General features: G+C 43.9%; 1 protein-coding gene and 1 long non-coding RNA gene across 7 annotated transcripts in view; one reads left to right on the forward strand and one right to left on the reverse strand.

Moving 5' to 3' along the window:
- EMCN (endomucin) overlaps positions 1–8,595 on the forward strand; it is a 47,077-nt gene extending 38,482 nt beyond the window's left edge. For 4 of the 6 annotated variants that reach the window (XM_083571870.1, XM_083571869.1, XM_083571872.1 and 1 more), the window contains exons 11-14: positions 2,046–2,107; positions 5,095–5,173; positions 5,712–5,788; positions 6,974–8,595. In XM_083571870.1, the coding sequence (XP_083427996.1) occupies positions 2,046–2,107; positions 5,095–5,173; positions 5,712–5,739 (169 nt within the window). In that variant the 3' untranslated portion in view covers positions 5,740–5,788; positions 6,974–8,595. The remainder of the gene's footprint in view (positions 1–2,045; positions 2,108–5,094; positions 5,174–5,711; positions 5,789–6,973) is intronic. The other 2 variants (XM_083571873.1, XM_083571874.1) reach the window with 1 other exon arrangement.
- The window catches only part of LOC310742556, a 68,043-nt gene that overhangs the window by 32,828 nt on the left and 22,773 nt on the right, over positions 1–12,442 (reverse strand). The gene's annotated exons all lie outside the window — the stretch shown is intronic.

A 12,442-nucleotide genomic window follows, 5' to 3' on the forward strand; every position in this document is an offset into this window, starting at 1 on the left:
GCTAAGGAGGAGGAAGCTGACAGCCAGGACCTCCCAACCACCTCACCCTTCCCACCCTCCCTTTCTCCCTCCCAATAAGCAGCAGTAACTCTGCTGCCAGGAGGTCATGTGAGCACCACCCTCACAGTCTGCTACAGCAGCCTCAGGACCACTCCTTGGAATGGGAGAAAGTAAGAGGGCAGGCAGAAGGGCATATTAAAGTTATTGGAACAGTGTCCCATTTGCCCTAAGAGACATGCCTTTGCTGTTCATTCTGCCAGGAAGTCCTTCCTCACATTAATACAAATTGTGTCCTCCCTAAAAGAGGGCACATGTTGCGGTGAGACCTGGAGACCAACCACCTGTGTTGTGGGTGGGTAAGATTGGTCAGCCACAACACCCAATTGGTAAGTCCCTTAATGTTGGGTTCAATCTGGCCAATGGGGCGCAGTCTAAACAGATCAAGGGACCTATATGCACGTGACCCAGAGCTTCCTCTTTTGGCGTGTGCATTCGGAACACCCACCCACATCACCCTACTTTTAGGGCATTTTGCGGTTGACCTTGCTATGCCGTCGTGTGTCATCTGTCATTGGGACAGGGGCACGGCAGAAATTTCCCCACTTGGCTGATTGGCAGTTGCCATTTGGGTTTCACCTGCCACATAGCAAAGCGTCACAACTTGTAAGGTTGTGGATAGGCACTGGTTCAGGTGTTAGGGATGGGAGAACGGTCTCGCCATCCCTTTGTGAAAGGTATTCCGTTAAAGGAATCCAGGGACTCAGCTGGTTTGGTCAATCCCCAAGAGGGGGTTGTGCCAGTGTCTGAGTCCAGGGGGGCATCTGGGTGGTGAACATAGTCTGTTCCTGGCTTTTCACCTACCCAGGTGTTCACCCTAGGCTGACCTATGCTGGTGCCCTGGGTCAGCGCTGCAGGGAGCTAGTCGAACCAGAGCCTATGCAACCACTCACCTTCTGTAATCAATAAAGCTGTGGCCTAAATTCTGCCGAAAACCAAAACTAAAATTTGAGTCAAGTGTGTCCTTATTTAGGGGGGAGGTCTCTGGGTCTGAACATGCAAAATCCCCTTTCTTATAATTTGAATGACTTTCGTGTTGTAAATGTATTTGGCAGAAAGAGTCCCAGGTAGCTTACTATCGCCAATACACACCTAAATTCTGTAGCAGCAGTGACTGTTCCCAGTTCTCAAATGGCCCATACCTTGTCCATCCTTGTTTATATTGTTTTTTTAGAAATCAATTATATGCAGGAAGAAGTTGCCTTTTTCTTTATTAAGTCCTTTATTTGCTGATTCAGTTGGACTTCCTGGAGAGGTTTGGCACATTCCTCTGCTGCTGACCCAAATACCAAGCTATACTCTCTAACTACAATAAAACTCTTGACAACTTTTTTCAGCTCCCTGTTACCTCTGGAAGATCTTTTTCAAACTTTTTCAAACAGTATTTGCCAAATAGTATTATGAATTTAGTCCATTTGGCTATTCTTTCAGACAGAGTTGGTTTTTCCAAAACTCTACTGTCCCTATCTGGTTCAGAGAATGCAGTTGCTGCTTACAGTAACTTAGAGAGTATTCACCTTGAAAATGCATTGATACAGAACCTGTTTCCTTCACAAGGGGTTCTTCCAGACTCTTGCTATTTGGGGGCAGTATTCAACCGTAGATTGGCAGATTAGGGTTGCACAATTGAAGTTGATTCCATGCTTTTGAGCAACAAATCTATCCCTCCCTCCCCCCCAAAATTGATTTTTTTTTCTGATAAGGAAAAATACACTGAAAAGTGTGAGATAACTATTGTTCGATGCAACATCCAGCTCTGTCCCAGAAGGTGCAGGTGTCCTCAGTGGCCAGGAGTTTCTTTTACCAACTTCAGTTGGTAAAACAGTCCTGGCCATTCCTGCATTGAAATAACTTGACCACAGTCTTATTTATTTAAATACAGTATTTATGTACTGCTTGGATCGGCTAAATTGAATCCTCTTCTAGAAATGTACTCTTTCCACCTCATGATTTAAATGTCTCCAAACACCTTCAACATCTCCCAACAGAGCCCCATCAGATAAAGAGAATGTGAAGCTTATTTCCGTGAAGACAACTTCTCCAGAAAATGGTAAGTCATGATTGCTCATCGCTGCCTATACGGGGAACTAGCAAGAAGTAAAGGGTGGGTTTCTTTAAAAATGGTTAAGTTTAAAGGAAACATCTTTTTTCTATTACCATTTCTATTAGACTTCATAGTTGGCCTGTGGCACTCGGGGCAGAGACCCATGTGACACAAATTTGCATTAAACTTGCATATTCTAAATTATGTGTGTAAGTGCCTCTGCTGGGTGAATTGAGTCTCACCCAGTAAGTTTCTCAAAAGCTACAGAATGGGGCAAGAGGTTTGGAGCCCAGCTCAAAAAACCTGAAGCTCAGCCCCTCTAACAATGCCCACAGCACATCCTCACCATGCCCAGCGCACCTCTGAGGCTCCTCCTTACAGGGGAAGAGCAGTCATACATTTCTCTATTTACTTACCGCTACAATCCCTCTCCTCTACGGCTGGCCCTACCATGAGGCAGAGTGAGTCTGCTGCCTCAGGTGGGCGGATGCTGTGGGAGGCGACAAAATATATTGGGTCAGCCCTGCTCCTTCCTTCCATTACAGAATTCAAGTAGGTATATAACAGGAGCAAGCCAGCAGTAAATCATGCCACGCAAGTTGGAGTTCACTCTTTATGAGCAAAAACACGACCTGCACAGGAGTGTTAGGCCTCATGAGCACAGCAACTCGTATTCAGTAGGTCTTGCCCCCATGAAGCGGTTGCTAAGACTGAAGGTCCCTGTCTCCCCACAGCTGCCTCCCTTCCTCGCTAGGGCTTTTTCCAAGCAATCAGAGACTCCACCCTTTTCATGGCACTCCTGGGTCTGGCAGACAAGGGGGAAGGGGAGACACCTGTGACTCTTCACCAGCCTGATTCATCTCTGCCTTTTGGCCTCTCTCCTCCCATCCTCCTGCTTCAGCTTCTGCCTCTGATTCAGGATCTCTTTCTGCCACAGACTTTCCCAGCTCACTAAGCCCTGTTGCCTCCTCAGCTTCCAACACCTGCTCCGAGTCTTCTCACCTCTTTGTTGTCCCACCAGCACTCCCCAGGCTCTGAGCCTTCTTCCCTTGGGGGTTCCCAGCTGGTTCCTCCTACCATTCCTCTGTGTCCAACCAGTACAAGACAGTATACCTGTGGTTCTCAGGGACTCACTCATCCCTGCACTGACCAGACCCACACCTGAGCTCCAGCAAGATGGTTCCTTCAGACCAGACCCTAAGATTGATTATCCCACTGAAAAATCCCTAATAAAGCCTTCCCAAAATTCTAGGACTCAGTAGAACGCAGTTCAAAAAACACTACTATAGAGTTATCAAAGTATTCCTCTTAGCCTTGGTGATGTCTAACTTGCAGCAACAGGAGAATCACACTGACAGATTCTTTATTTTTTTAGGAAATTGGGAATGAGCTTCTAATGCCTCTGGGAGCTTCTGAATCTTCCACCTTGGCTCTGAGTCCTCTTTTTGCAGAGCAAAAGCTTGATAAACTCGTTACTGAACAATGTTGTGTGCATACTATATTTGGAAGAGAACTGAGTCATAACATTATTTTTCCCCGCTTCCCTCTCACACTCCAGCTAATTTGATTCATATTTAATACACTTTGCAGCTGAATTTTCAGAGGTTTAATACCTTTTCAGCTCACACACATTTCCATAAGTATAAAATCCACTTTTGCCTTTCAGGTCCTGTGGAATGTTCAGGGGTTGCTTTTATCAGGAAAAGGGCTTGAAAGTAAAGGTTCTTCTCCCTCTAAATCCTCCTTGGATGTTCCTTTTTCATATGTGTAATCACATTCACCTTTATCTGTGTCTTCTGAAGGAGCGAGGCTAATTTTTTGAGATCTGTACACAACCCAGGTCAAAGCAGTTCCATAACAGCAGGAAATGCACAGAAACATGGGCAACTGCCCAAAAGGTACAGCTTAGTTCTGTGTCGAAGTGTAGATTTAACAAATAACCATGGTTTAAGAAAACTTAACCATGCTTATGGGTTATCTCTGCTCTGGTTCACACAGTTGCTGCTTGACTTGGGATGCGAATGAAATTCGATTCAGTTCTCATGCAAAGGTGATCTTTACATCCACATTTTCCAAAGCAAAGCATGAACCAAAACACAACCATGCTTTGAAATTCACACTTCTCTGAATTTGGCAGTGCTATTCTCCCACCAAGTAATATACATGGGTAAATAAGCACAACAACATGCATGTATTTGTGAAAATAGAACACACAAATGTTAGGAGAATTTGCTCTGCAAAATATATTAGGCAAAATTGCATATTAGGAGAAATTAGCATAAAAATTATGGTGAATTTTCGTGATGACTTAAAAAGAAAATCACTAACTGACGTGGTAATGTGGCAAACTGAACTTCAGATTAGAGGTATTAGAAATACCTTTCTCTAAAGAGAAAAATTACAGATTCGCCCATCCCTATTTTTGGCGAAAGATAACATAGACTATTGACCCCATCAGTCATCTTTGAGTGGTGGCACATCTAGTACCTGTTTTACATTCAAGACAGTGAATTAACTGTGCACTGTCCCCCTGAACCAAAGCACAATCCATCCTCTCTCTTTTTTCCTTGATCTGGGGGATGGGGAGAACTCTTGCAGGTCTGCATTAAAAGCCCTGCCAGAAAGCTCCATAAAACCTTGTTAATACACCAGTGATGTTACCAATATCTGTTTGGGGCCTGGATTCCTTAACTGTGATTCAAGAGACAGTGCAATACCTATGTAAGCATAATAAGCACCCCACTGGATCAGACCAAAGACCTATCTAGGCCAGCATTCTGTTTTCACCATGGCCAACCAGATGCGTCTATAAGCAGGATGTTAGCACAATAACACTTTCCTGCTCATGATCTGTAGCCTCTGGCATTCTGTATGCTGATGGTGCTAAGCAGATTTGGTTTTCACCTAATATAGTTTAGTAAGATTTCGTATTATGCTTTACATCTCCGATATATATCTACTCCCCATTAACATTTATTTTCCTTCTGGGCCAGGAATGTCCAGTTTCTTGAATCTTTCCTCATACGACTTGCCTTTAGGCATGTCATTACCTTTGGAGCCCTTCAAACCAATGTGAGTACTCCCATTGGTTACAAGATTTCAAGCAAGGTCCATGCATTTGACTGTGTGCTTAGAAATTTGGTCTAAATTGATGCCATGAAGGTTGAGCTTAAGTTACTTCCAGAAGACACTTACCGTGGTGGTGGAATATATATGTGTGTGTAGAGCTACATCAGGGGAAGCCAATGTGGTAAGACCTCCAGATGCAGTGGACTACAACTCCCATCAGCCCCAGCTAGCATCACAAACTATAAGTGATGATGGGAGTTGTAGTCCAAAACATATCTCTGAGCTACCTATACTTGGGAAAAGATTAACCTTCGCCCCCCCCCTTTTTTTAGAACTACAAATGAGTAGCTGAACTCATTTCTAATTATGCATCCATATGCAATGCAGACATACTAGATTAATATGTGGGCCACATTTCTCTGGATAGCTCTCATTTCTGTGGCTCTCCTCCACTGACTGCAATTGCCCATGGCTAATACAGCAAACTGTTGTGATTAGGTCTTTGTGCCCAACTAATTGACATGCACTTCCTATTTCTTAGGCGATCAGGCTTCTCAAGGGAAGAATAGAACTCGGCAGCAGAATGATTCGTCTTCTTCACACCTTGGCAACAAACGGGTATGTTCAAGACCTTCCATTCGCTAAACATGGCCTTGATATTTCTTCTTGTCAGTGCTAATCAAATGTTTTTTGCTGGGAAAGGCAGAGATTCCTTTTCTTAGATAAACCTTCAAAGGGTTTGGAGCAAATTCTGCTATGGGTTCCTGAACTACAATGGCAAAGTGGATATGGTGCCGTTTGGAGCTTTGGCGCATTGGGGCTTACAAGCCCTGGAGAGAGAAAATGGAAGGTTGTTTATGGAAGTTTTAGGTAGAAGCTGGGCAGAATTGAACTTGGGCCTCATAAGACACTGCATAAAGGTAACATGGCACCTCCCAGCTGTATCATGAAGCAGAATACTTCATCAGCTGAGACCATCAAACAATGAGTTTCTTCACTCCCACTGGCAATGACATGGGTGTGAATCACAGGTGGAGGAATTCAAAGTGTGATGACCCACCCAACTTAAATGCAATGAACTATTTGAAGTACAACCAGGAGGTAGAAAACTTGCCACCAGAATAGTTTGTCGTGGTGTAGGTCAGGGATGTCCAACCGATCAACCATGATCGATAGGTCGATCCCTGGATGATCACGGTCGATCTTGGTCGATCATGGGATCTCTGTCGATTGGTGGAAGAGAAAAACAATGGATTTAAAGCCCTGCCCCCTGCACTTTGTTCCTCCATTGCATCAAATGGGCAGTCTTCAATCATCTGTTGCCGATGAGTTTGCATATGGAAGTAGTCATTAATGCTGCATTGTGGTTTAAATTTGACTCCCCCCCCCCCAAAAAAAATGGTCAACAACTTTGGCCTCTCCCCCCCCCCCATGGGTAGATGACTTCCAGTATTTTTATACTGGGAGTAGATCACAGTCTCTTGGGAGCTGGACGTGCCTAGTGTAGGTAATGTCTCAACTGGTTCTTAGGTTGTGGTTAGGAAGGACTTGGCTTCTACATTCACTTGTCCTAGAGATGTTAAGATAAGATAGAGTGGTGGGAATTTACATCTCTCCAAAGTACTGCCCATATCTGCAAATGAACCAGCTCCATCTAAGAATTTGAGCTTTATAACTGCAGCTTGATACAACAGGGCTCATTTTGTTTTAGCACACTAAAAGCAGCCTAGCTGCCCTTCCTTTTATGGACCCAGAATAATCTTTCTGGAATAAATAACCCTGTATAACATTGCCGTGTTTCAGGTGTGAAGCCATCCTGTTTCATGAATTCCTCCTGGAAGGAGTCACTCACCAAAGCGGACATTCCAATGGAGCAGGGTGGATTCATGGCGTCTCCACATCTACAGACAGAATGTGCACACTTACTTCATAATAGTTTTATCTACAAATTGCCACTTTCCCCCCTTATATGCCTGCTGTTTTTATATTTTTTTATAGTGGCTCTGTTAACTGGTGTATAGTACATATTTATTGATTTCCCCGTATGTAAAAGCACTGAAACGTTCACATTTTATAATACTAATGTTAAATCGATATTTGACTGTTGGTGAGAAATTCTGTATAAATAAAAAATGTTCTGCCTGTAAAGGGGGGGGGGGAGTTAATACATTTTCTTGTACTTCCAGTTTTTCAAAAATACTCATACCACATGGAGGGCTTTGTGTAGGCAGAACTGCACACTGGTGTCCTAACTTTCCATCCATAAAAGGAAGGAGTTTGTGGAATGGAGCTTTCCAACCACTCCCTTCCCTTTGCAGTTCCCCGTGCCCCCAGAAAACTCTGCTCCCAGTGGTTGGGGAAGAGCCAGTGTGGTGTAGTGGTTAAGAGCGGTAGACTCGTAATCTGGGGAACCGGGTTCGCTTCCCCGCTCCTCCACATGCAGCTGCTGGGTGACCTTGGGCTAGTCACACTTCTTTGAAGTCACTCAGCCTCACTCACCTCACAGAGTGTTTGTTGTGGGGAAGGAAGGGAAAGGAGAATGTTAGGCGCTTTGAGACTCCTTCAGGTAGTGATAAAGCGGGATATCAAATCCAAACTACTCCTCCTCCTCCTCCTCCTCTTCTTCTTCTTCTTCTTCTTCTTCTTCTTCAGAAAGCTGTGTGATCTGGGGCAGAGTACCACATACGGAGTGTGTGTTTGCAGGGGAGAATTCCCCCCTGCTTTACTTGAACTGTTCTTCAAGCACATATCTAATTCTTCAGATAATGACCTGCTTCACATATCACATACGGTAAACCAGAGTTTAAAAATAAGCCATGGTTTATTGTGAACTAGCAACATGCCAGGTGCATCCTGCTCAAAAAAGTTTCCATGGCACTGCTCTCCCACTGCTGCTATGCTGTGGATGAAGCAGGCCAAATTCTGCCTTATCATGTCATCCATACCTGTACTGATGGTTAGTTTCCCCTCAAACAAACCATGAGTGGTAACCAAGGTTCATAGTTTGTTTGGAGGAAACAAAGTATGAGCTCAGGTTTTGATAACACGACAAGCCAGACTATGGCTTGGTTTATCTGTGGCATGGCAGCAGCAGGAGTGGGGAAGAACTTCCACAAGGAAAGAGCATGCTGCCTCGTCGCATGAAACCATTGTTTACAGTATTTAAAACTATGGCACAATGCAGGATTGGAGATCCTGCGGCCATCAATATGTTGCTGGACCACAACTCCCATTATCCTTCATTGTTGGCCATGGTGGCTGCAGTGGCTGAGGTTGATGGCAGTTGGAGCCTAACAACAACTTGAGGGTTACTGTTACCTCAGTCCATGTTTTACATGATTTGTCAGCTGTGCCAATATCACAAATGGTTCCAGTTCCTTCGATAAAGCTTTCCAAAGCTCGAGCTCATTAAAACTTATCTGTTCCCAGTGGCTGATGAGAGATTGACATTCCTTGCTATTTGATCGAATGAAAATGCCACAGGCAAGTCTTTGGATCTCAGCGATGCTGTGCTTCATTTTCCAAGGGCAAAGGTGGAAAAATGACCTTTTGAACTAATAGACCCAGGCACGCTGGATTCTAAAGCTGTCGTCTGCTGTGTCTGCTCCACCCAGAGGAGGTGCACAGTTCCTGGTGTTACCACATTCGTTATTCTTTAAAATTATAAAGTTTCTGTAAGCTTGGGGGTAATACATTAGTTTTATTTACAGTACTTATATATGGCAGGAACAAAAAAAAGATGTACAGAGATCCATGTGAATGCAATAAATCAAATGTGCAAATTGTGCATCATAGCCATGAGATGGGATATAAATGCATTAAAAATAGAGTATTGGAGAAATGGAGGAGGGGCTGAGTATGCTCCTAAGCTTGGGTTCCACTTGGGGCTTTCCTAAATTAACAGCATTATTTAGCTATTTATACCATATTTCCCCCATATGAATTAGACCAGAGTAGTTCACACCCAGGGACGCAGGTGGCGCTGTGGGTTAAACCACAGAGCCTAGGACTTGCCAATCAGAAGGCTGGCAGATCAAATCCCCATGACGGGGTGAGCTCCCATTGCTCGGTCCCTGCTCCTGCCAACCTAGCAGTTCGAAAGCACATCAAAGTGCCGGTAGATAAATAGGTACCGCTCCGGCAGGAAGGTAAACAGCGTTTCCATGTGCTGCTCTAGTTCACCAGAAGCGGCTTAGTCATGCTGGCCACATGACCCGGAAGCTGTACGCCGGCTTCCTCGGCCAGTAAGGCGAGATGAGCACCGCAACCCCAGAGTCGGCCGCGACTGGACCTAACAGTCAGGGGTCCCTTTACCTTTTAGTTCACACCCACACATATTTGAATTTGTTCATGAGGAGCACATTTGGTTGCTGATTTTAAATATGGACCGGGCATATGTAGTAGTGGGCATGGAAAGGGGAGCAGAAGGACCAGAGGTGACTAGCATTAGATGAAGGTTGAATTCTTCATGTGTCCATCTACTTAAATAAAAGATAGGGCACTTTGGACGACTGGTGTGTGTGGAAAGTTTCTTCTGCATCTCCCCCCTTATCAGTTCATGAGGGGGGGATTGCATTTGAACATTAGTGGGGGGGGGGGAGAGAAAATCCTGAAGCAAATCTCATGGGCAAGGTACATAGGTTTTGTTGTGCTTATTTTACATTTGAGGCTGCTGAGGAGATTTTCGTCAGTGCCCTGAGAAACAGGAGGGGAAACAAAGGCATATTTGCAGAGGATTTGGGGGGGGGGTTTATATTGTTGAGAACTGCCCTGAGATCTGAGGCTATAGGGTGGTATACAAATTTAAATAATAACAGCAGCAATTTATGAGGGCAGCTTTCGGCACAGCACCACCCCTGAAAATCCTGGTAATCTTCTTCAGCCATCCCACTTGTGGAATTTTAAACCTGGATCCAAATTCTGCAATGCAGGTAAATATTTGATAATGAGTGCTGTATGGGAGGCAGAACTGGTTAAGACTTCAACTCTCTTGTTATTATGAGAAAGGTTAAGCCTCCTGGTTTTATAATCGCCCAAACCTGCCACAGTGCTTTCGAAATTGAGAAGTGAGGATGATTTATTGTGCTGGAAATTCCTTATCCTCTGTTGCTTTTCAGCTTAGTTGTCACTGAGCTTCTTACAAATCTCACATAAAGGGCACGGATGTGGCAATTTGCAAATGCTTGAAGGTAATCCCTATAGTTTTATCTACACTTTCAGCTAACTTTGTTGTCTACTGCAAGCATTATGCAAACAAGGATACAAAATCGGAAAGATTTCTCACTCAGAACTGAACAGATTATCTCAACAGAAGCCAAACCTTATTTAAGGGATTATACTTGAAGAAGGATAAATAAATATTAGATGTTTTTAAATAGAGCTGCTCCAGAAAGCCAGCAACCATTGTGTTCAGGTAGGATATTGGGAGTTTTCTGTTGTATCTAAATATTGCTAAAAAATTCTGGTATACTTAATCCAATCCACAATACTTTCCTTGTAAGCATCTCAAAGTTTTTCAATAGGTTCATGTTGTAGCAATATCATTCTCTGCTATTATGGTAAATTTTTTTACTCTGTACTAGAATCCTTTCAAACCAGCCTATCCTCTCCCATTATACCGAACCCTGCTGTGTTATTTTTACCTTAACATTGCACATGCACTTATAAAGACATCACATCACAAACCCAGGAAGGTACTATAACAAATAATATTACTGGGTTATGGTAATTCAGTACACTAGGCAAAAGCAGGGCTTTAAAGGATCAGAAGGAGATTTTGGCCCCTGTTGCACTACACATTTAAAGCATCATCATATTGCATTAAACAGGCATGGCTTCCCCCAAAGAATTATGGGAACTGTAGTTTGTTAAGGGAACTGAACATTGATAAGAGACCCCTATTCCTTCAAAGTAATTTCTGCCATTTGGAGAATTTGCACAAACATCCCATTCTCACTTTTTCTACTCAGACACACACACCCCCCCCAAAAAAACAAACCCCAAACATCCCAGAAAATGTTTCTGTACATGTGCAGCGGCGAAGTTTATGTTGTTAATTCATTTTTCCAGGGCCGAGTGTCATATAAAGAGACACCAGGATAAGGCCCTCAGTTCAAATTAATCCCTGGCTGTGTATGACAATGACCTAAGCTGATCATATTTCCTAGAGCAGAGGTCAGCAAACTTTTTCAGCAGGGAGCCAGTCCACTGTCCCTCAGACCTTGGGTCTGAGGATGAACAAATTCCTATGCCCAACAAAGAACCCAGAGATGCATTTTAAATAAAAGGACACATTCTACTCATGTAAAAACACGCTGATTCCCGGACCGTGCATGGGCCAGATTTAGCAGGCCTTAGTTTGCCTACCCATGTCCTAGAGTAACTCTAGAAGGAAAAAGTAAATGCTTTACCTTTCCAATTCTGCATACATGTCCTTTGGTTCACAAAGGTGAACCACCCCAATATGAATATGCCCTCCACAGCAGCCTTCCCTGCACCAGACATCCTACAAGGCTTAGCTGTTGAACCAAGATACAGACATCTAAATTAAGTCAATAAAATCCCCATTATTGCTGTTGGGGTGCGAAAACGGAAATGGGAAATTATGAAGTCTTATTAAATGTTTGCTTAGGCAAACTCACTTTGCTGCACATTTGCATACCATTTTCATCCCAAGGTGCCAGGCATTTTGCAGATATGCAAAACCTGCATGCTAAATGTCTGTGTCATGCCAGATATATAAAAAAGACAGGGCAGTATTTTTTAAAGAGCAACCATGACAGCGAAATTCATTGCTTTCTGTGCAATTGCTTGCCAACTTCCTGCACATACTTTTTTCCTAGCCGTAAAAGTAGCAGCCGTTTGCAGTCTTTTGATGCAGGACCCAAAATGGATTACAGAATGTGTATTGTTCATGCTCCTTCCTTCATTCTCTTTCTTAACAGGCCTAAGCATAGCCATCAATCTCATTAGTACCTTCTCCTCAACCCTCCCATATAACAATACTAAAAGCTTATTGACAGTCTCATTAACAGATGGGTTAAGGAGTGTGTGTGTGCAGTGGCGTAGCGTGGGGGGTGCAGGGGGGCCGGCCGCACCGGGCGCAACATCTGGGGTTAGGGCAAATCCATGGGTTAGGGGGCGCAAATCCACGGGTTAGGGGGCGCAAATTACTTGCCTTGCCCCGGGTGCTGACAACCCACGCTACGCCACTGCGTGTGTGTGTTCATTTCATTGTGAAGTGAAAGGCTTGTAATGGCCTTGAACGTATTT

This window comes from Podarcis filfolensis (genome assembly GCF_964270895.1).
Source record: "Podarcis filfolensis genome assembly, chromosome: 9".
In the NCBI taxonomy this organism is placed as follows: domain Eukaryota; kingdom Metazoa; phylum Chordata; class Lepidosauria; order Squamata; family Lacertidae; genus Podarcis; species Podarcis filfolensis.